The 23982-nt window shown below is 54.9% G+C and overlaps 1 protein-coding gene across 1 annotated transcript; it reads right to left on the reverse strand.

Annotated features, from left to right (window-relative positions):
- Positions 1–1938: 1938 nt before the first annotated feature.
- Positions 1939–23608, reverse strand: kansl1b (KAT8 regulatory NSL complex subunit 1b). Its single transcript, XM_067233155.1, is given in 15 exon segments — positions 1939–2057; positions 2059–2220; positions 2327–2573; positions 2953–3186; positions 3375–3502; positions 3644–3837; positions 4149–4337; positions 4496–4696; positions 4896–5073; positions 5298–5454; positions 6170–6276; positions 7656–7748; positions 8231–8372; positions 17470–18727; positions 23200–23608. Coding segments are annotated over 14 exon segments (3252 nt in total). The 5' UTR covers positions 18621–18727; positions 23200–23608; the 3' UTR covers positions 1939–1988.
- Between the last annotated feature and the right edge of the window lie 374 nt (positions 23609–23982).

Below are 23982 nucleotides of genomic sequence, written 5' to 3' on the forward strand. Positions count from 1 at the left end.
GGCTGTTCCCGCTTGACAGTATGGTTGTAATGTGCTTTGATTAAGGTTCATTTTTGTTGACACTGATGCTCGTTGCTGTAAACGTGGATTTGGAAATAAAGTGGATATTGAAAAAGCGCCTAAGTTTGGTTTGGCTCATGACTGTCTAGCTTCATTACTGCACAGAAATGTTCTCATCCAGGCAGTAACTGAATAAACTAACATGGGTAAAACATTCAACCTTGAGCTTTTTAATGTAAGGATGTTCAGGAGAACTTGTCCCTTATGCATCGTTCGTGGTGTGGGTCTGCCTTGGGTCTGTGCATGTGAGGGTGGAACATGTTCGCATCGTGTCATTTCATTTTTGGGTGTTAAAGATCGTGAGACGTCACATGTACAATATAATCCACTTTTATTCAGAGAAGCACAAACGATGTCTGTCGAACTCCACAACCATCCAGAAATAAACAGTTTGTATCTGCTTTCGCTTAAGGAAAAAAAAGTGTTTAATATCCTGTATGTGTCTCGTTTCTATGCAGCCAGGGTCGCTAAGAACCTGAACACCAAACACAGTTAAGAATCAAAACAAAAGTATTTACAAAATATAATATTCTTTTGTACAAACTATTACATGCTAGGGGATATAGCAGAAGCAGCCACCCTCAGCACAGTGGAAACTCTAAAGTATGAAAATAACTCACGCAACAAAACATGGTGCCAGATGACTCACTATGGTAACACACTGACAAAGAGGGGAGAGGAGAGAGGGGAGGTAGGGAGGAGGGCAGAGGAGAGAGGGGAGGTAGGGAGGAGGGCAGAGGAGAGAGGGGAGGTAGGGAGGAGGGCAGAGGAGAGAGGGGAGGAGGAGAGAGGGGAGGTAGGGAGGAGGGCAGAGGAGAGAGGGGAGGTAGGGAGGAGGGCAGAGGAGAGAGGGGAGGTAGGGAGGAGGGCAGAGGAGAGAGGGGAGGTAGGGAGGAGGGCAGAGGAGAGAGGGGAGGTAGGGAGGAGGGGAGAGGAGAGAGGGGAGGAGGGGAGGTAGGGAGGAGGGCAGAGGAGAGAGGGGAGGTAGGGAGGAGGGCAGAGGAGAGAGGGGAGGTAGGGAGGAGGGGAGAGGAGAGAGGGGAGGTAGGGAGGAGGGCAGAGGAGAGAGGGGTGGTAGGGAGGAGGGCAGAGGAGAGAGGGGTGGTAGGGAGGAGGGCAGAGGAGAGAGGGGTGGTAGGGAGGAGGGCAGAGGAGAGGTAGGGAGGAGGGGAGAGGAGAGGTAGGGAGGAGGGCAGGAGGGGAGAGAGGGAAGTGGGATGAGGTAAGGAAAAAAGAAAAGGAGAGAAATGTGCTGCTTGGGCAAGGCTGGGGGTGAAACCATGACTGTAGGAGACTAAAAGAGAGGAGAGTGAAAGAGAGACCGACACACAGGAGAGACAGACAGAAGAGAGACAGACAGACTGAGGGAGTATGGCTGGAGAGCAGGGAGGGAGACAGACAGACAGACAGGAGAGAGACAGTTGAAGGAGGAGGGTGTGTGTGTGTGTGGGGGGGGGGTGTTGAAGGAGGAGGAGGGTGTGTGGGGGTGCCGGGGGGGGGGGGTGTTGGAGGAGGGTGTGGGAGAGGGGGGTCATGTTAGCTACTGAGTTGTCTGAAAGACATCACATGATGAGGAGGGAGGAGCCCTGGAGCATCCTAGTTACGCCTCCACCAATAGCAAGCTGAGCCTACCAAACCCCGCCCACGCCGGTCTAACCTCGTCATGGAGGAAGGAGGTCTGATCTTCTCGTCTGCACCTTCCATCTGTTGGTCTTCCGGTTCCATCTTTCCACCCTGTCCCTCTCCTGATGGATCTAGGCTCTCACCATGACTGGGAAGAAGGGGAACGCTGTCTGAATAGCAAACAGGAGCCGTCATCTCTCCTCCCACGGTGGACCTTCACGGTGGAGGTGGTGGAGGTTGTGGAGGAGGTGGTGGTGGAGGAGGAGGTGGTGGTTGCTCTCTGAGGATGGAGGAGACTACAGGCTTCATCGCGGGGCGTGTCTGTGAGCGTGGCCTGTGGAGGGTTTCTTGCTGCTGGCTTGGTCGGGCGGGGGGGAGCGGGGAGGGGAGCGGGGAGGGGAGGGGGGAAGGGGTGCGGCAGGTGGAGGGGCGACGCAGGCTCCGGTAGGGGCGCTCTGCCTCCTCCTCTGGCTCCCGCTCCGGCTCGCCGTCCAGGGGGAAGGAACGCCGTTCCCACGGCAACACCGGTAGGAGCACCTGGACGAGAAGGAAGAGATATATATTATTTGTTGTTGTGGAAAATTCCTGACAACTACGTTGTTGCAAGGCAGTAAAAAGTGTTCAGGATGTGGAGAGAGAGTACCTGGTCCTCGTAAGAGGTGTCGGGCGTGGAGCAGCGCGTGTCGTCGCTGGAGACCAGCCGCTGGGGGTCCCTGGCCCCGAGGGGGTAGGGGGCGAACGCCATGTCTGGGCTGGCCGGGGAGCAGGGGGAGGAGCCATAGTCCTGGAGTGCCTGGAAGTGGGAGGAGTCAGGGGAGGAGGGCTGTGGGGTGGAGGGGGTGGTGCAACACAGCAGGGGGGTGGTGCGGCCGTCCACCGACTTGTAGGACCTGCGGGGGGGGCAGGAGAGGAGAAGGGGGGCGACAGGAGAGATGACAGGGAAAGAGGGAAGATCTGTTAACACAAGGCTGACATGAGTAAAAACTAACAGAGCAGAACATGTAGTTTCAGCTTTGCTGAAAGACAGAGGCAGGAGATGAGTCAGAGGTAGATGAAGAGCTCAGAGACGAGACAAAGCAAGAAGAGACAGCAGAAGAAAGAGAGGGAACATTAGGGAGACACACAGCAGGCAGGAAGTGGAGAGTGAAACAGACGTCCAGAGAGAGAGAGATTCAGACAGACAGACAGTGAGACAGACAGACAGAGACAGACAGTGAGACAGACAGTGAGACAGACAGTGAGACAGACAGAGAGCTGAGTGGTGCGTACCTGCTGCCCCTCCGCTTGGCCACTGTGCTGGTGTTGGTGTTGGTGCTGGAGGAGACAGCGGCCCAGCGGTATCTGGTCCTCTCCTGGTCCTCACAGGGCTGGTGGAGCCTGGAGAACACCTGGTCAGACAGGTCTTCCACCTCTACCCCCTCCTCCTCCTCCTCCTCCACCTCCACCTCCCGCTCCTCCAGCCTCTCCGCAGGGGGTCTGGAGCACACGTCCACCTCACGCCAACTGGGGGAACACACCACACAGCTCAGGGCTAGCTCCAGCTGTAGTGTGTGTGTATCTGTGTGTGTGTGTCTGTGTGTGTGTGAGAGGATATGTGTGAGCAAGTGTGATAAAGAGAGAGAGAGACATACATATAACCTTGTATCCTAGTAGGTGTAGCTGTAGTATGTGTGTGTGTGTGTGTGTGAGACCTGGGGGTGATGATCTCCTTGTACTGCAGCTTCTCCACCCGTGTGGTTGCAGCCACAGACATGGGGATGACGATGTTGTTGATGTCAAACGAGCTCTCGCCACGGCGACGGCGGGTGGGCTGCTGTTGCTAGGGGGGGGGGGGGAGATGATGCTGTCAGTCATCACCAACACATCACCACCTCTACAGGGATGCAGCACACACACACACACACAGCCTGCTTACACCGCAGCACACACACACACGTAGGAGGAGGAGGATGGTCCTCACCAGGGAGCAGCTGAGAGAGAAGGGGCCGGGGGCCTCGAAGGGGGAGGCCAGCTGCCGGGCCAGCGGACTGTAGGCCTGGGGGGCAGCGTGGGTCAGTAGGGGGCTGAGTGTGTGGGGGGGCGTGTGGGAGGAGGTGTGGAGGCCGGGCAGAGATGGGTACGGGCTGCCTGGGTCCATATACAGCTTAGACAGAGCTGGGAAGGAGGGAGAGAGGGGGAGAGGGGGAGGGAGACAAAGGGTGGGAGAGAGAGGTATGGAGAGGGAGAGACAGTAAGAGATATGAATTATGAGAAATCGAGAGGAGAGAGGGAGTGGGGCAGCATGGAGAGAGAGGGGGGAAGGGGAGAGTGATAAAGATAGGTTTAAAATACATTTCTCACCGGCAACACATTAATCCAAAATAGACTCCTATAGACGGAGTGACAGAGAGTGAAAGCAAAACAAAAAGGGAGTGCAAGAGAGTGAGAAAGGAGAGAGAGAGAGGATGAAGAGCAGGGGTTCTCACAGTCCATCCTGTCCAGAGAGAGCTCGGGGCGAGGCCTCTTGCGTGGGTGGGGCTTGTCTGTGCTGTGGGCGTGGCTGCGTTCTCCCCGGTAGTGGGGCTGCAGCGAGGAGCCCTGGAGGCTGTGCAGCTGCTGCCTGTGTAGCTGCTGCCTGTGCAGCTTGTCTGACCGGACCCTGGAGTGGGGGCCACCTGGGGGAGGGGGGGGGAGGCTGTCATGGTTACCTCCTTAACAACACAGAGCATGTGGCTGTGGAGGAACAGCTTAGCCTCTCTAACCCGGCCGGGCCGGGCCGGACCAGGGAGAGATGGTGTCTGTGTAGCGTGAGGGTGGGAGATGAGGTACTCACGACCAGAGGAGAGCAGGGAGCTGGTCTTGTGTCTGTTCTTAGAGAAGGAGGAGGTGGAGGAGAAGGAGGAGGTGGAGGAGGAGATGGAGGAGGAGAGTCTGTGTTTCAGAGACAGCTTCTTCAGGGGCTTCATCTTGTTCAGAGGACGGCTGTTCCACTCCGACTTTAGCATCCTCTGTAGGTGAAGACCCATGGCCACATCTGGACGGGGGAGGGGAGGGGGGGAGGGGAGAGAGAAGAAAGACTATTGAAACATCCATCTCTAATACACCACGTGATCCAGCCTCCAGCTGGTCTCTCCTGGGTACAGGTGTGGGGTCTACTCTCTCTCTATGAACACATCCCAGCTTGCTGGCTGCTGGCTGGCAGGCTGCTTGCTAGCTGCTTGCAGGCTGCTTACCGTCTGAGAGAGAGAGGATAGGGTGCAGGCTGGGGTCCAACTGAGCCAGTCTCTCCAGCAGGGGGCGATCATACAGGCCCTCCGGCCCAGAGGAGGGGGAGGCGGAGGGACGGCCGCCACAGGTCACACACTGAGGGTTGAGCTCACACACACACCAACACACACCCTGACTCTGCACCTGGAGGAGAGGACACAGGTGCTGTGGTGTCAGTGAGGCTGCGCTCAGGTTATCCTGAGGCTGCGCTCAGGTTATCGTGAGGCTGCGCTCAGGTTATCGTGAGGCTGTGCTCAGGTTATCCTGAGGCTGCGCTCAGGTTATCCTGAGGCTGCGCTCAGGTTATCCTGAGGCTGTGCTCAGGTTATCGTGAGGCTGCGCTCAGGTTATCCTGAGGCGGGGCTGACCTTGCGGTGGAGGTTGTTGAGGCTGGAGGGTCTGATGAGGCGTCGTCTTTTGAAGCTGAGGAGAGGGCGTGTGCGGGCCGCAGTACTGCCCTGCTCCTGCAGGGGGAGCTGTGTCTGGCCTCGCTGATCCTCCAGCTGAGCAGAGGAAGAATGAAGGCTGGAGGAGACACAGCTAGTTATTTTGGGAGTCAGGTGGCTGAGCGGTTAGGGAATCGGGCTAGTAAGCAGAAGGTTGCCTGTTCGATTCCTGGCTGTGAAAAAATAACGTTGTGTCTTTGGGCAAGGCACTTCACCCTACTTGCCTCGGGGGGAATGTCCCTGTACTTACTGTAAGTCGCTCTGGATAAGAGCGTCTGCTAAAATGACTAAATGTAAATTTTGGACGCAGAGATATGGAGACTAACTCCAGCACACAGCCTGCACACCTGTTACTGCACTGTAGGTCTGGTGTACCACGTCATAGCCCCCTGAGTATTGGGAGGGACGTTGTGTCCTTGGGCAAGGCACTTCACCCTACTTGCCTCGGGGGAATGTCCCTGTACTTACTGTAAGTCGCTCTGGATAAGAGCGTCTGATAAATGACTAAATGTAAATGTATTGTCATCTGGGTTAGGAAGGGGCGTGGTGATCATTTGAATATCATTTTCACTTTCCTACTGTCTGCGCCTGTCCCAGCTCTGCTCACTGGTAAACACTTATATCCCAGCTCATGATCCCAGTGTTGCTAAGTCCTGTCACCAGCTGCTAGTTAAAACACACACACTGTGACACACAGCAGCTGTTTACCACATGGATTGTGTCTACACACACACACACACACGCTGAAAAGCACGCAGAGCACACTATGTACTCACACACACACTGGTTAGTACCTGTTGATGACACCGTTGACCTGCTTCCCAGACACACACCCTTTCCTCGGGCCCGTTTCCATGGAGACTGAGCCGGAACTGCCCGACCCTGCGTCCAAGCCGCGCTCCTGGAAACAGAGGAAGGCAATTGGCATGGTTACCATGACAACGTCCCCCCCCTCTCCCCCCACCACCATTCTCTCCCTCCCATGTGTGTGTTCCTCCCCCTCTCCCCCGACCACTCTAGAGTAGAAGTGTGTGTGGGGGGGGGGGGGGGAGAGAGAGACAGAGACAGACAGAGGGACATGGAGAACGGGAGAGAGAGGAGGCAGGTAGAGAGAGAGAGCTAGTCTTCCAGGGTGCACTGAAGAGGCAGGAGAGTACACACCACTTGGCAGGGCCCAACCAAGACCCCCACTGTCTCTCCACCCCCTCCACCACTTCCTCCAGACCTGCTCTCCCTGCCACCACCTCCTCCAGACCTGCTCTCCCTGCCACTGTCTCTCCACCCCCTCCACCACCACCTCCAGACCTGCTCTCCCTGCCACTGTCTCTCCACCCCCTCCACCACCACCTCCAGACCTGCTCTCCCTGCCACTGTCTCTCCACCCCCTCCACCACCACCTCCAGACCTGCTCTCCCTGCCACTGTCTCTCCACCCCCTCCTCCAGACCTGCTATCCCTGCTACTGTGTCTCCACCCCCTCCACATCCTCTTCCAGACCTGCCCCCTCTCTTCTTCCATTCCCCCCTCCTTCTCCATCCTCCCCCCCTCCTTCCTTCACTCAATCATCCATCCCTACTTCCTCCTTCCCTCCATATGGAGGTCTGGTTTAGTTCACATGTAAACGGGCTACTAACCTGCCTGGCTCTACCTTATAGGGTTTAGAGAGCCCATATGGTACAACAGACTGGTTTTAGGTTGGTGCTGAAGCCTAGTTTAGTCTAAAACACAGAACCTAGAATCAACACATCTAGTACATCAATATTGCTTCTAGCCAAGTAGGCTAACTAGCTGAGGTTAACTGACTGAATTACAATGGATAGCAAGATTAGCTACATTTGCCCCAAATAGATTGATGTCTATATCTCATTATGTAGAACTTTCAAGTTTTATGGCAAATACTTAATTTGCGACAAAATGTGCAAATGTGGGGGGTCAGAAGGCTGAGTGGTTAGGGAATCGGGCTATCAATCAGAAGGTTCCCGGATCGATTCCCGGCTGCGCAAAATGACGTTGTGTCCTTGGGCAAGGCACTTCACCCTACTTGCCTCGGGGGGAATGTCCCTGTACTTACTGTAAGTCGCTCTGGATAAGAGCGTCTGCTAAATGACTAAATGTAAATGTATCTACACTTTAGGAGCTACAGTTAGCTTGTAGCTCATTCAGGGTTCTGTTGCTATGGGTGACCAGAGAAATCAGAATCTCTGTGTTGTGGTGATGTAATCAGCCTAGGGCACAACCAGGAAGTGGACCTGACCGCTGATGCGCTTAACTGACATCTTACCTGTGTAACCTGGACAACCGCAGGCTCCGCCTTCACCTCCCCATCCTCAACCAATGAGTCGGAGAGCGTGGGGTCCCCCAGCAAGATGGAGCCCTGTGATAGGTCAGAATCATGGTTAGCAAGAGATATGCTGAGAGGATTGGCTGCTTGCTGGGTTGATGGGGGAGGTGGAGAGGAACTCGGTCAGGTTGCATGAGGGGGACAACATTTGGGAAGGATGAGCTGTTTGTGTGTGTGTGTCTATCACCTCTCCAGTAATGTAAAGACTTCAATGTTGCCAGGGCAACGATGAGGAAGGGTAGTGTTACCTTGACAACCTACAGCAGTGTTGTGGAGAGTGTTCTAGTGGCCTATTTTGTAATAGATGTTAGGTGTTCTTGAGCTTTGCATGTGTGGACCTTGCTGATGCGTAGGTGTGAGTGTGTGTGTGTGTGGACCTTGCTGATGCGTAGGTGTGAGTGTGTGTGTGTGTGTGTGTGTAGACCTCGCTGATGCGTAGGTGTGTGTGTGGACCTTGATGATGCGTAGGTGTGTGTGTAGACCTTGCTGATGCGTAGGTGTGTGTGTGTGTGTACCTTGCTGAGACGTAGCTGGCGGTAGATGTCCGTGTGCTGTCTGATGCGGTACTCCAGGTCGGACACGTGGGCCTGCAGCCAGCTCCAGTGGCTGATGATGGAGGCTCTCTCCAGAGCGTAGCGGCCCTCTGCACGGCGCCACCTGCGCACACACACACACACACACACAGGGGGAGTTAGACAAACAACAGTCACCTGACTGGTACACAAAAAATATCTGATCTCTGCCTCACAGACACACACCAAACACACACACACACACACACGCAACTCAGCAAGGCACACACACAAAGGCAGCTGCGCCTCAGTAAGGTAGATACACAGCTCCCTCCCAGATGATGTGTGTGTGTGTGTGTGTGTGTGTGTGAGTGAGATGAAGAAGGGTAGAAGTCTCAGATATCAGGAGAGAGGGTGAAGGGCAGGGTTAGAGATGGAGGGAAGAGACTGAGGGGTAGAGAGAGAGCAGCTTTGTTCTACAAAGGCAGGGTTACATAACCTGCTCTGTCCTAAAGATACACACTCCTCTCCTCCCCTCTTTCCCCCGTCCTCCACCACCTCCCCCCCCCTTCCCTTCCCTCCCATCTCCTCTCCTCTCCCTTAAGAGCTGCATCCATCCTCCTTCACTTTTCTAAGATTGTCCCTCTATTCGGTAGGCAGATGCATAATGAATAGATCACTGCATCTAACCAGACTCTTTCCAGCCAGACATTTTCCACATGGAGGAGAGGAGGGAGGGAGGTGGGAGAGAGGTGGGAGAACAGGAGAGTGTTGGGAGAGAGGTGGGAGAACAGGAGGGAGGTGGGAGAGAGGTGGGAGAACAGGAGGGAGGTGGGGGAGGGGGAGGCCGTGAGCAGCTGCAGTACCAGCCAGAGCCAGCCGGGGCAGCAGAGAGAGGAGAGGGAGAAGAGCAGGGCAGTAGGTCACGTCATACGCACGCATGCACACAGACTACAGACAGAGGACTGCATTATATTGTGCGTGTGTGCATGTACGTGTGTGTGTGTATATATACACACACTTTGACCTTGAAAAAAATGCCTTGTCTGACTCATTGCCACACCTGTCTTTCCTGTTCTCACCCAGGAGTTGCAGCTGATGTAGTTGGTGTGTGTGTAGTTGGTGTGTGTGGTGTTTGTGGGTGTGTTTTCAGAGCGAGTGGAAATCTTACTGGACAGTAAACAGAGGGACCCCCAAATGATGTCTAGCTGCAGCCAACCCAGATACCCACATACAGCAATGTGTCTCTTCCACCACCACCACTCTCTCTCTCCCCCCCAGTCTCTCCCTCCCCAGTCTCTCTCTCTCATCCTCCCTCTCCCTCTCTCAGTCTCTCTCTGTCTCTCCCCCCCTGTCTCTCTCTGTCTCTCCCCCCCTGTCTCTCTCTGTCTCGCCCCAGTCTCTCTCTCTCTCTCGCGCCCAGTCTCTCTCTCTCTCGCCCCAGTCTCTCTCTCTCTCGCCCCCAGTCTCTCTCTCTCTCGCCCCAGTCTCTCTCTCTCGCCCCAGTCTCTCTCTCTCTCGCCCCAGTCTCTCGCCCCAGTCCCAGCACCTCAAACAGGCATATACACAAGCAAACAGGAAGTGAGAGAGCAGTGAAGTCAGCAACAGAACAGCCTCCCAGGAAGTCACACACACACGCGAGGAGGAGACCCTTGTGCCCTTTTCAGACCACATCAGCACCAAAACACATGCTGCTTCAGAGGGGAGGGAGGGAGGAGGAGCAGGGGAACAGCAGGGGGCCAGGAGGAGAGAGACGGGGGAGATGGAGACAGAGAGACAGGGAAAGAGCGAGATGGAGACAGAGACAAAGAGAATAAGAGGGGTCAAGAAAAGAGGGAAAAGATTCTAGAGAAGGTGAGAGAGAGAGGGTTGAGAGAGAGGGCTGAGAGAGAGAGGGCTGAGAGAGAGAGAGGGCTGAGAGAGAGAGGGCTGAGAGAGAGAGGGCTGAGAGAGAGAGAGGGCTGAGAGAGAGAGAGAGAGAGAGGGCTGAGAGACAGAGAGAGAGAGAGAGGGCTGAGAGAGAGAGGGCTGAGAGAGAGAGGGCTGAGAGAGAGAGGGCTGGCTCACACCTGCGTTCAAGTTGCACCTCCAGATGAAACTCAAGTGACTTCCCCTATTCTTTAATGTAATGAAACACATACATCATCCTTGTTTGCTAAGATCAATGGTGTTGTTGACTGAAACAACCAAAAGAGGCTTGGTCAATACAATTTTGCCTGTTGTTGCCTTTGTCGCGCCTGAAGACTTGGTGAGTATGTCACCTGAGGGCGTCATCCTGGTTAACCAGAGGACGGCAGCTGTCTTCAGTCCCTCAGCGGGGCCCAGAACACACTGGCGCACACAGCCCACACCACCTACGGATTCCATGTGAACGACTGTTTCTCGATGCTTGCGCATGGTGCTTTCACACCTGTACCTCGCCCTGCCCTGCCCCCCGGAGACCCTGTACCTCGCCCTGCCCTGCCCCCCGGAGACCCTGTACCTCGCCCTGCCCTGCCCCCCCGGAGACCCTGTACCTCGCCCTGCCCCCCGGAGACCCTGTACCTCGCCCTGCCCTGCCCTCCGGAGACCCTGTACCTCGCCCTGCCCCCCAGAGACCCTGTACCTCGCCCTGCCCTGCCCCCGGAGACCCTGTACCTCGCCCTGCCCTGCCCTCCGGAGACCCTGTACCTCGCCCTGCCCTGCCCCCCGGAGACCCTGTACCTCGCCCTGCCCTGCCCCCCGGAGACCCTGTACCTCGCCCTGCCCTGCCCCCCGGAGACCCTGTACCTCGCCCTGCCCTGCCCTCCGGAGACCCTGTACCTCGCCCTGCCCCCCAGAGACCCTGTACCTCGCCCTGCCCTGCCCCCCGGAGACCCTGTACCTCGCCCTGCCCTGCCCTCCGGAGACCCTGTACCTCGCCCTGCCCTGCCCCCCGGAGACCCTGTACCTCGCCCTGCCCTGCCCCCCGGAGACCCTGTACCTCGCCCTGCCCTGCCCTCCGGAGACCCTGTACCTCGCCCTGCCCTGCCCCCCGGAGACCCTGTACCTCGCCCTGCCCCCCGGAGACCCTGTACCTCGCCCTGCCCTGCCCCCCGGAGACCCTGTACCTCGCCCTGCCCCCCGGAGACCCTGTACCTCGCCCTGCCCTGCCCTGCCCTGCCCCCCGGAGACCCTGTACCTCGCCCTGCCCCCCGGAGACCCTGTACCTCGCCCTGCCCTGCCCCCCGGAGACCCTGTACCTCGCCCTGCCCCCCGGAGACCCTGTACCTCGCCCTGCCCTGCCCTGCCCCCCGGAGACCCTGTACCTCGCCCTGCCCTGCCCCCCAGAGACCCTGTACCTCGCCCTGCCCCCCGGAGACCTCAAGGACAAACGTGGCTTTCCACGAGCGCAAACACACTTCATCTCAGACCTGGGGGCAGGCCACGCCCCTGGGGGCAGGCCACGCCCCTGGGGGCAGGCCACGCCCCTGGGGGCAGGCCACGCCCCTGGGGGCAGGCCACGCCCCTGGGGGCAGGCCACGCCCCTGGGGGCAGGCCACGCCCCTGGGGGCAGGCCACGCCCCTGGGGGCAGGCCACGCCCCCTGGGGGCAGGCCACACACATGGACGCAGGCCAGGGCGACAGAGCAGGTATTCTGGGCATGTCTGTTCCTGTCCTGCTGCCAACATGGCAACCTGCTGAATCACCCGGGACGATCGTTTACTGAGCCCTCATCCTTCTCTCATCAGAAACGACACGTTACAAAAAAGGTCAGATTCTCCGTGGATCCACTGAGCTCTGAGGGCTAATCCACTCTGACCGACTCAGCATTCCATGAAGTTCCAGAAATCCATCGCCCGTGGCAACACTGAAGGGAAAGCGAGGGGGGGGGGGGAGAGACGGAGAGCAGAAGGAGCTGTGTGTGTAGTCTGTGGGTGGGGTCTGAAGAACAAAGGGTTTGATGTTGTGAGAAAAAGCCACATCCCTCCCCCTCAGTCACATGACCAGACTCCATGGTGCTGCAAAGAGAGAGAGAGGAGGGAGGAGGGGTGGGAGAGAGCTGTGTACGTCTAAAATGAATGGGGGAGTTGAGAGGCTGGTGAAAATACTGCTGAAACTAGAGAGGGAAACTAGTGTGAGAGAGGCTAGTGTGAGAAAGACTAGTGTGAGAGAGGCTAGTGTGAGAGAGGCTAGTGTGGTGAAACTAGAGGAGAGGGCAGATCGAGGGAGGGAGGGAGGCAGAGGAGGAAGGGGGGGTGAGTCTGGGAAGGGCCTGCATCTCACTTCCTCTTCCTCCTGGAAAATCACTGGCAGCAGTCAACTGTCCTACTCAGTTGAGACCAGTACAACACCAGCAGGTTGCCATAGCAGCAGTAGAGACCAGTACAACACCAGCAGGTTACCATAGCAGCAGTAGAGACCAGTACAACACCAGCAGGTTGTTATAGCAGCAGTAGAGACCTGTACCACACCAGCAGGTTGCCATTGCAGCAGTTGAGACCAGTACAAAAACCAGCAGGTGCCATAGCAGCAGTAGAGACCAGTACAAACACCAGCAGGTTGCCATAGCAGCAGTAGAGACCAGTACAAACCCAGCAGGTTGCCATAGCAGCAGTAGAGACCAGTACAACACCAGCAGGTTACCATAGCAGCAGTAGAGACCAGTACAATACCAGCAGGTTACCATAGCAGAAGTGGAGACCAGAACAACACCAGCAGGTTGCCATAGCAGCAGTAGAGACCAGTACCAAACCAGAAGGTTACCATAGCAGCAGTAGAGACCAGTACCACACCAGAAGGTTGCCATAGTAGCAGTATATACCAGTACAACACAAGCAGGTTGCCATAGTAGCAGTAGATACCAGTACAACACCAGCAGGTTGCCATAGCAGCGCTGTGAGCAGCAGGCTGTAAGAAGCTGTGTGTGGTCATGGTGATGGAGCTGATATGATGACAGCGCCGGGTGGTAGGGAGGCCGGGGGGTGTGGCCTGCCTGGCCAGGAAGCCACTCCCCCCTACAGTGATAGGACATGATCCAGGATGGAGCAGGAGAATGAGAACCATCTGTAGGCTTTACATTGGCTCAGTCTCCATCAAGGAACACACACCAGCACAATAACATGTCCTGCTGGAGGACACTGGTAGACAGGACCTGCAGCAGACACAGGCTCATCTACACAACACACACACACACACACCAACCAGACAACCTGACACACCACACACACACAACTTGGTCTGTCAGCAGTCTTCCACCATGTTGCTTCTCGTCAGTGAGACACATGGACAATGCACAATGAACTGATGCCACGTTCAGTGACCTCCCCCCTCCCCCTGCCCAACACCCCCTCCCCCTCCCCCCAGTAGTAGCCTGGTTTGGTAGATAAGGCAGTGCAAACTGTAACAAACGTACCCCATCTTCTGTGTGTGTGTGTGTGTGTCACACATGGTCCTATAAGGTTGCACCACAGATAACAAACCTGATTCAACATTCTGGAGTGACCAACCGCCCCCCCGCCCCCCCTCCAGCTCCTAAATGTGCTCACTGTGGTGTGTTCATACGCTGTGAGCGACTGGGCCCTCTAATCTGTCGTAGTCTTAATCTCCAGACTGATTAGGGCCTCGTGTTAAATTACAGCCGTGTCTGTTAGTGATCCATCTGTTGAGGTAAACAATGACAATAACAATACCTACATGCTACCATCTAGTAAATAACAATACCTACATGCTACCATCTAGTAAATAACAATACCTACATGCTACCATCTAGTAAACAAAACCCAGGATCGCACCATGGTGGTATATCATCCTCATCTAGGCCTACAACAACTAAACCTACAAACTCTAGCTGAAACCAGCCATGGTCCTACAGGCTGCAGGAGATCCTGTCACCATAACCCTACAGGCTGCAGGACCCTGCAGGCTGCAGGAGATCCTGTCACCATAACCCTACAGGCTGCAGGACCCTGCAGGCTGCAGGAGATCCTGTCACCATAACCCTACAGGCTGCAGGACCCTGCAGAGCAGGAGAGCAGGGAGGAGAACAGAGACCATGTGTTGCTTAGTGACGCTGTGACTGAGAGCAGGTGTCAGGTTGGGAGACAGACAGCAGCTAAGCAAAGAAGGGGAGGGAGGGAGGGAGGGAGGGAGGGAGGGAGGGAGGGAGGGAGGGAGGGAGGGAGGGAGGGAGGGAGGGAGGGAGGGAGGGAGGGAGGGAGGGAGGGAGGGAGGGAGGGAGGGAGGGAGGGAGGGAGGGAGGGAGGGAGGGAGGGAGGGAAAACTGGACAGAAAAAGAGGGCAGAGAGAGAGACAGAAAGAGAGAGACAGACAGAGAGTGAGAGACACCAAGACTGAGAGAGACATTTTCACCCACGTTAACTATGTAACCTTACTGGTTGAGGAGAAGGAAGTAGAAACCAGCCAGGTGAGGAACAGGCTGAACAGGAGAGACAGCAGGCAGACAGACAGGCAGGCAGACAATCATACTGCAGACTAGACTAGACCAGACCAGCAGTAATAGAGGGGAAAGATAGAGGGCTGCTCTATTGTTTCTCAGCAACAAAGCAGCACAGGAAGTTTTTCTAACTCGACAGGAAACCACCACTGCTGCAAAAATGACAATAAACAAAGAATTGTAACCAATCAGAGCTAGGCTCCCACACACACGCCATAGATAGGAAAGGTGGTACAGAAGGAAGCAAGGACATGAGGTAGACAGGAGGAGAGAGGAGAGGGGGTGGAGGGGGAAGGAGGTAGATAAGAAAGTTGAGAAGAAAGGGTTGGAGTAAGGTTGTGGGGAAGAGAGAGAGAGAGAGAGAGAGAGAGAGAGAGAGAGAGAGAGAGAGAGAGAGAGAGAGAGAGAGAGAGAGAATGAGAATGTGTGTTTGTAATCACAAATACACCACAGGCCAAATACAAATGAGGGTGGAAAAAACCAGAAGAGACTCCAAAACATTCCTTGGTCCTCCTCCCTAACCCTAACAGCAGTGCGGCAGGGCCAGGCCAGGCCCAGGCCCAGGCCCAGGCCCACTTGTTATTGCCAGAACAGACCCAGCATCAGGATCCATGACTCAATATCAGGATCTCTCCTCCACAAAAACACCCATGTCAGCCCCATACCACGTGTACAGACATCCCTCATGCGCCCACCCCCTCAGATCAGCAGCACATGTGACACGTGTTAACTACGTGATGCGTGTGACGTGTTGTGGACAGTGCAGGACACCGTGGTGAGCTCAAAGGGCTCGTGAGAAGGGAAGGGGAAGATAAGGATCTTCAGGTGTGGTTCCACCAGGAGAACAAAGTATGTTAGATTTACAGCAGTGGATCTCAAAGCAGGGTCCGAGAACCACAACCAGGGGGTCCGCAAAAAAACATCAAATTATACAATTGTGCTGTATCATTAAAAAGTTAAAAAGATATAATAATCTACAGATGGGGACCATTTGCACCAATTAAACAAGCATATTGTGTCCATTTAAGAGCACAAAGGGTATTCTGAATGGGTGTTACGATTATGGGGGGGGGGTCCTTGGAAAATGTTCTCCCCTGTAATGGGTCCCTGGCCACAAAAAGTTTGAGAACCCCTGATTTACTACACAGGTACCCAATCAAACACTCAGACGAGGATATTAGGAGATAAATCCCCGACATGCTTCACATGACCCTGGTGTGGTGGACAGGACTGCCGGCTCCCTGAACAGGCCTGTCTGAAGTGGAACAGGATCGGGTCTGGAGGTGGTTACTGGAGCCTAGGCCTGGATGTTGGTAAATATGCTGCTGCCCCCCCCCCCCCCCCCCCCCTCACCCTCCAGTCTACGGTAACTATGAGTCATCAGTGGTCTGTCTCTCTCTCTCTGTGTCTCTCTCTCTCTGTGTGTCTCTCTCTCTCTGTGTCTCTCTCTCTCTCTCTCTGTGTGTCTCTCTCTCTGTGTGTCTCTCTCTCTGTGTGTCTCTCTCTCTCTGTGTCTCTCTCTCTCTGTGTCTCTCTCTCTGTGTGTCTCTCTCTCTCTGTGTGTCTCTCTGTGTGTCTCTCTCTCTGTGTCTCTCTCTCTGTGTCTCTCTCTCTGTGTCTCTCTCTCTGTGTCTCTCTCTCTGTGAGTCTCTCTGTGAGTCTCTCTGTGAGTCTCTCTGTGAGTCTCTCTCTCTCTCTCTGTCTCTCTCTCTCTCTGTCTCTCTCTCTCTCTCTCTCTCTCTCTCTCTGTCTCTCTCTCTCTCTCTCTGTCTCTCTCTCTCTCTCTCTCTCTCTGTCTCTCTCTCTCTCTCTCTCTCTCTGTCTCTCTCTCAATCTGTCACTCCATCTCTCGGCCTGCATCTGTCTCTCTCTACGCTCCAGGGTCATAATCTGGGACTAACCCTGTTAGTTCTTATGCAATCATCATGTGACCAGATGTAGGTTATCCCCCATGTGGCTGGCTTTAGCACTTCTCTCACTCTCTAGACACACACACACACGCACACACACACACACCCCAAAAGAAAAAACTGAGCCAGTCAGACTAGGTCTAGCCTTGAAGACAGACAGGCAGTCAGATAAGGTCTAGCCTAGCAGACAGGCAGTCAAAGGGACAAGCATATCCCAACAGATGGTAAGCCAGGCAGTCAGACAGATAGGCAAACAGTCAGCCAGCCAGCTAGCCAAAGGACTCTTTCAGAAATGAGCACAAATAGACTGGCTAACATTCTTCCACAAAGCATGAACAGCATCCTGCTTTGCAGACCTGTCTCCATCTCTCCTCCAGCATAGCAGTGACCTGCAGCTGAACCCTGGAGATGGTATCCTGGATAACTGGATCTAGTTTGATCACACTGGAACCAGGGTGACTCACATCCTACTAGATCACAACAAACATCCCATCCCATCTCCTTACAGCCCCCATGAATATCATCACCTCTTTCTCTCTTTCTCTCTCTCTTTTTCCCCACCAGGTTTCTACCATTTATCTTTCACCATCATTCCTCTTCTACCCATCTGTTTCCACTCTACACTCATCTCTGTCTTTCTCCTTTATCGAACTATCATTAGCTCTCTTTCAAGCTCTTTTATTCCCCTCCTTGCCTTTATCTACCTCGCTCCCTTCTAACCCTCTTCCTACCTCTACCTTTTATCTGCATCTCTCTCATCTTACACAAGGTCATGGATGCAGCCACCAATCTATTCTCACATAGCTTACATAGTGTTCCTGCCTTCATTCCCTCTCCATGGTGACACAGGCCCCCCCCCCCCCCAAAACATTCCCTTCCCTCCAGAAGCAGAGAGAAGCAGAGAGAAGCGGACTCACAGTGACACGTGGCGCTGGTCCAGCTCTGCCCTGCCCGCCTCGTCCTCCTCCGCGTCCGTCTCCCCCCCTGAGCTGCTCGCCGTGGCGTCCGAGTCAAACCCCGCCTCCACGCCGCGCAGCACCGCGCTCCCGCTCACGTACAGCCGCTCCAGCTCCAACGGCGTGGAACCCTGCTTCAGCAGCCGTCCAATACCGTCCCTATCCTCTTGGCCCCTCCCCCGGGCTCCGCCCCTTCCCACGGTGTGCTCCAATAGGCCGTCGAGCTGCTGCTGGAGGTGTCGCTCCACCTGCTTGGCCTGCACCACCTGCAGGCGTCTCCTCAGGTGCCTCAGTCGGCCGGACATCTCCCCCTGCCGGCCCTGGCTCAGCTGGGCTCGCTCCTGCAGCCATGCAGACCCCTGGACCAGCCCCCCCGACCCCACGTCCACCTCCCCGGCGCCCAGGCCATCCTGGCTGGTCACCAGGCCCCCGGCAACCAGCTGGAAAGGGGTCTCCGTGCCTCCTCCAGCCCCCAGGTTGTTGCCGTCACCTTCCTGCCCTGCCACGGTGGGAGCAAGGGAGGAGTAGTCCTGGGTTAGCGACGGAGGTCGGTCATAAGGCTCGCTGTGCGGGCAGCCGGAGGGCGTGCCGGCGGTCGCCAGGGGAGACCGCCGCTTAGGACAAGGCGCTGGATCGGAGGACCCTCCAGTCTGGGGCTCCGCCCCTCCTCCGACGGGAGCGTGCTCTGTAGAGGCTGTGGTGGTCTGGGGGGGGAGGGGGGAGGAGTCTCCGTTCAGGATGGGGCCGAGGTTCCTGCCCTGCTTCTTGGCCTGGCCGTTGAGGGGGGGCTGGGTCGGGGTGTGTAGGGATCTCCTGGGGGGTCCAGGGGCAGGCAGCAGGCTAGGCAACAGGGCCTGCAACTTGGACGACGGCACAGGTGTGACATCAGAGCAGAGGTAGGAGGCCACCAATGGCTGCAGTTTCCCTACGCCCCTCCCTGCTTCCTCCGCCCTCCGGCCCCGCCCCGCCCCTCGGGGGCTGATGTTGTCTGAGTCCTGGCTGGTCTCCGTGGCGCTGGGGGAGAGGGCGGAGGAGGGCTGTGCCAGTTTGAAGCGGATGCGGTGGGCTGCTTCGTTGGGCGCGTCGGTCAGAGCTGGCGCCATGGCAGCCATGCAGCGCGGGGAGGGGGCTGGCCAGTAGGGGGCCTCTCCCGGGCCTGAGGCCAGCTCCACCACACCAGCCCACTGCTGCTCCTCCTGACGCCTGGGAGAGGGAACACCTGGGGGCAGAGACGGAGGGGGGGAGGGAACAGGAGAACATCAGACACCGTATTCAACATCAACAACCACACACACACACACACAGCGCTACAAGACACCTTTTCACAGACCACACATCCTGATTCATCCCCTAGCCTGTGCTCTGGGCCCGTGCTCTGGGGCCCGTGCTCTGGTGCTTGTGCTCTGGTGCTTGTGCTCTGGTGCCTGTGCTCTGGTGCTTGTGCTCTGGTGCTTGTGCTCTGGTGCCTGTGCTCTGGTGCTTGTGCTCTGGTGCTTGTGCTCTGGTGCCTGTGCTCTGGTGCCTGTGCTCTGGGGCCGTGCTCTGGTGCCTGTGCTCTGGGGCCGTGCTCTGGTGCCTGTGCTCTGGTGCTTGTGCTCTGGTGCCTGTGCTCTGGGGCCCGTGCTCTGGGGCCCGTGCTCTGGGCCCGTGCTCTGGTGCCTGTGCTCTGGGGCCCGTGCTCTGGGGCCGTGCTCTGGGCCCGTGCTCTGGGGCCCGTGCTCTGGGGCCCGTGCTCTGGGGCCCGTGCTCTGGGGCCCGTGCTCTGGGGCCCGTGCTCTGGGGCCCGTGCTCTGGAGGTCGTACTGAGCAGAAGGAGGCTGGTGACGGTCCCAGAACATGGTCTAGGTCCACATGTTAACCCACTAGAGGACTGGTAACCACACACTGGCTGTGTTCAGAGGGTTGGGCGTGGGCATGGCTGGGGAGGGAAGTTGGACGGAACGGGAGGGTAACCTGACTCCCCAGATGGTCTGTTACACACACCCCAAAAGATACTTGGCAGGTGATGGGGGGGGGGGGGGGGGGGGGTGTACCAGATTTGTTGGTGAAATCCAAAAGTGTGTGCTGCTGTGTGTGTGTGTGTGTAAGATTTGGGGGGAAAAAGAGAAACATGAAAGTGTGTGTGAGAGAGGGGAGGGCCACAGCACAGTAGCAACATCCATGTTAGCATGGGCTGCAGGAGCTAACAGCTGATAGCACCAATGTAGGTCAAAGCCTTTGCATGACTGACAGCCCCCACATGCAGCCCCCAGACAGTGTGTGTGTGTGTGCCTGCAGAATAGACAACCCTCAAGTCAGACTACACAGCATTTATAACACTGTGTGATTGTGTATGGTTTCAGGGTTTCCTTTGGTCACGGCCGCCTGACTAGACAACATCAACCATTCAGTGTTCACCAAAAGTGTGTGAGTGAGTGTGAGAGAGACAGTGTGAAAGTGAGAGAGAGTGAGGCTATACTAGACTGCATTGCTATCCAGTATGCAGGCGGTACTAGTGGACCAGAGATAGAACAGTAACACCGCTACTGATCTTTCTATGGAGTGAACGTTCTAGAACACCGGATGTTTATTCCGTCTGCTGGCAGGGGCCAAGTCACTGCCACTATCTGACGCCCTCATCTGGGCTAATGGTGTGTGTGTGTGTGGGTGTGTGTGTGTGTGTGTCAGCCTTGACCGGCAGCAACGGAAGGTTCAGCTGTGTCAACTGACAGGATGACACAGCAAGCGGGAGCAACCGCCATGATGTCACAAAGTTGAAACGAAATGTTTACGATTGAAACTCTCCATTATCTCTCTCTCGCACACACACTCGCGCACACACACACACACACACACGTGAAATCGTTTCTGTAGTTTGTGTGAGCACCAAATCCACCCTAATCTGTTCCTTCTGTAACTGACATCAAACTGATACTTCATAGAGTACAAGGTCTACATGAAGCGGAGGCCTGGTTTGTAGATTGAGGTCATGAGAAACTGCAACTGAACCAAACAGTGATAACAAATGTTCATAAAAATAAAATGGCTTGACTACATTAAGTTCAGTCCTTTCCATTTGGTACAAAAACAAAATAGACAGAAATGTACATACTAGATAAGCTACCCAATTACAATAATAATCTCACACTAGGTAACATAACTTGTACAGCAAATCTCTTATATTAGGAATTGAAATATAGTATGCCTTTATAAGAATACTTCATCAAATATATAAATTATTGTAGTTTCATGACTGATTGAACGTAAATAAAAAACTAACATGACAACACCACCTCAACCGTAGCTAAACACACATTTCCCTCCCTGAAACCAGGACGTTTGTCTGGCTGCAGTGTGGGTGATGCAGCTATTCAGGAGCCAGGCTGGGACACTGTCAGACACACTCCACAACAACACTGCTGGGAGAAGCCAGGCCTACTACTGATGTAGCACACCAGCATGTGGCTGGAACTGGGACAAGGCTGTGTGTGTGTGTGTGTGTGTGTGTGTGTGTGTGTGTGTGTGTGTGTGGGTGTGTGTGTGGGGGTGTGTGTGTGGGGGTGTGTGTGTGGGGGTGTGTGTGTGGGGGTGTGTGTGTGGGGGTGTGTGTGGGGGTGTGTGTGTGGGGGTGTGTGTGTGGGGGTGTGTGTGGGGGTGTGTGTGTGGGGGTGTGTGTGTGTGGGTGTGTGTGTGTGTGGGTGTGTGGGGGTGTGTGTGTGTGGGGGTGTGTGTGTGTGGGTGTGTGTGTGTGGGTGTGTGTGTGTGGGGGTGTGTGTGTGGGGGTGTGTGTGTGGGGGTGTGTGTGTGGGGGTGTGTGTGTGGGGGTGTGTGTGTGGGGGTGTGTGTGGGGGTGGGGGAGACAGGGTACCACTCACCACCAGACAAGCTTCTGGTTATTTAGCCAGGCTTCTGAACTCCCCTGTCTAGCACAGCCATGCCCGTTCCCCTGGACTAACGCATGTTCAAGCTCACTCACACACACACACAAACACAACCCAGCAGCAACAAAAGTCAAGGTCTAACAGTCCTCTTGCAGCAGTATTTTCAGTGAACCATTAACCAAGCTAATTATTACTGATGAGAAGTCTGCAGTAAGACAACCCCACACACAGACAACCCCACACACAGACTACCCCACACACAGACTACCCCACACACAGACTACCCCACACACAGACTACCCCACACACACACAACCTCCACGGAACATCCACATCCCTGAGATCCTGCGATCTTGGAACCATGAGACGACGAGCGCTGAGATCATTCCCTCCATGCCAGGGACAGTAACGCAACACACGCTTATATAACGGAAAACTACTGGTCGTCTGGCTGGGCCCGGTCGGATGGGTTAACCTGCTATCAGAGGATCGCATGAAAGAGGAGAGAGAGGAGGAGAAGGGAGAGGAGAGAGAGGAGAGGAGAAGGGAGAGGAGAGAGAGGAGGAAAAGGGAGAGGAGATGAGAGAGGGGAGAGAGGAGGAAAAGGGAGAGGAGATGAGAGAGGGGAGAGGAAGAGAGAGGAGAGATAGAAGAGAGAGGAGAAGGGAGAGGAGAGAGATGAGACAGGAGGAGAGGAGAGGAGAAGGGAGAGGAGAGAGGAGAGAGGAGAAGGGAGAGGAGAAGGGAGAGGAGAAGGGAGAGGAGAAGGGAGAGGAGAAGGGAGAGGAGAGAGAAGGGAGAGGAGAGGGAGGGGGGGCCTGCAGTGAATATGATGAAGACACTATCTGCACTGTCACTACTGCCTTCATCAAGATCAGTGAATAAAACGCCTGATTTGTATCCAGCTAGGTCGCCATCAGTCCAGTGTGACCATGGATTGGGTCTTAAAAGCAGAATCTGGATAAGGATCAAAATAGAAACTCATCCCAATCCCTTTTTAATTAATTACGAACGAATAGACTCCATTAAAACACAGCTCTAAATTTAGGATCGTCCTTCCAGGTCTAACTGCTAGTTTTACAGAATATTGCAACACAAGCTGTTGCGTTATCAGGGGCGGGATAAACGCATACCTTTCCCCACGATGAGGTTTATACATTTCATGACAAACACAAACCTGTAGACTGGCCAGACTTGATTGATATAAAATATTTACTGTGCCAATTAGTATAACGTGGCGCCTGTAAATGGTTACGCGATTATATAACCCCGTCGTAATTCTTAGCTGTGAGGAAATAGGTCCAAAATTGTTATGGGAATGGGTGTTACCGCATTCATGGGCCACAACATTCAAGGATTACGGTGAAAGACTACAAATATTGTCGTTAGCGTTGGCGCTCGCTCGACAGAATTGCTTGGGTGCGTACCGTACCTTAGCCTACATAATGCACGAGCAAGTTCAGAATGCGGCGAGCTGCATTTCTCGTGGGCAGTGGAGCGGGCTTGCAGACCTGCCGTTTCCAGATGCATTTCACCATATACTGAGACTGAATGAGAGATCTTCTCTATGACAAACTTGACATTGATACGCGTAGGACAAGATAGTAGGCTATTTCCATATGCCGAAATGCCTTAGCCTACGTCTGGTTGCATTGGCAAAATGTAGCTTATTTTCTCATCCCCCGCTCCGTAACTTCTGTCAAATATAATCAAGTGGCATACTACTTCCTTGAGTAGGTTGGCGGTTGTTATCTAACAAGCAAGAGGCAAAGTTCCTTCTGTTTTTTTTACCACAAAGATAAAAGTGACAAAGAAAAAAGGAGGAACCTACCACGTGATGAGAACCCAAGTCCGGGGAAATTGTAGAATTAAATCCCCGCCGCGGATAGGAAATCGTGTGTGCGATCAAGGTGCATTAAAAAAGAAAAAATCATTTGTTGCAACACCGCCTATTCACAAACCCCGAAGAGTGCGCTCTAATTCTGAAGCCAGTATAGCTCCCGGAATCACGAAATGGGCGAAACAACGAATAGTTCAGGAACCGCGTCAGCCTGCTCTCCGTAATTAGAGATGCAGTGCAAATCTAGTAGATTTTCACACCGGTTCTATTTCCAAATATACTCAAATTGTTCGTCTCTTATTCCAAGATGATTTTTGTTGTCAGGTTTATATGCAATTCCCCCGTTAATCCGTTATTCTCGTTGCCGTTTCAGGGAGAGCGTCACACGGAAAATGGCGGCTCGGTCCTCTCTCTCGAATTTCAGGTCTGACAAACAGAGCCGTAGAACGTCTTTGCGGCCGGCGGGAGACATTGCTCATACTCGCCACTAGAGTAGAACAGCACCGAGGACACGCCCGTGTCCGCCAGAGGGCGACAAAGATGCAGCCCTGCCCTACTGTTGTCCTCCATCATGGCCCAATCATGTCTCCGGCCTAAGGGGCCTGGCCTGCTAGTGTGTACTGAAGGGTCCAAACGTAAACTCTTCAAACAGCTCATCAAAAGCAACAAGAAAACGAGTAAAACGAAAAGCAGGTGAGCGCCAGTCAACATACAGCAGTGTACCTTACCCATAGCATCAGCAGTCTCTCTAAGACAGCAGTCTTCTTTAAGCAG

The sequence above is a fragment of the Osmerus mordax genome, chromosome 3 (assembly GCF_038355195.1).
Source record: "Osmerus mordax isolate fOsmMor3 chromosome 3, fOsmMor3.pri, whole genome shotgun sequence".
In the NCBI taxonomy this organism is placed as follows: domain Eukaryota; kingdom Metazoa; phylum Chordata; class Actinopteri; order Osmeriformes; family Osmeridae; genus Osmerus; species Osmerus mordax.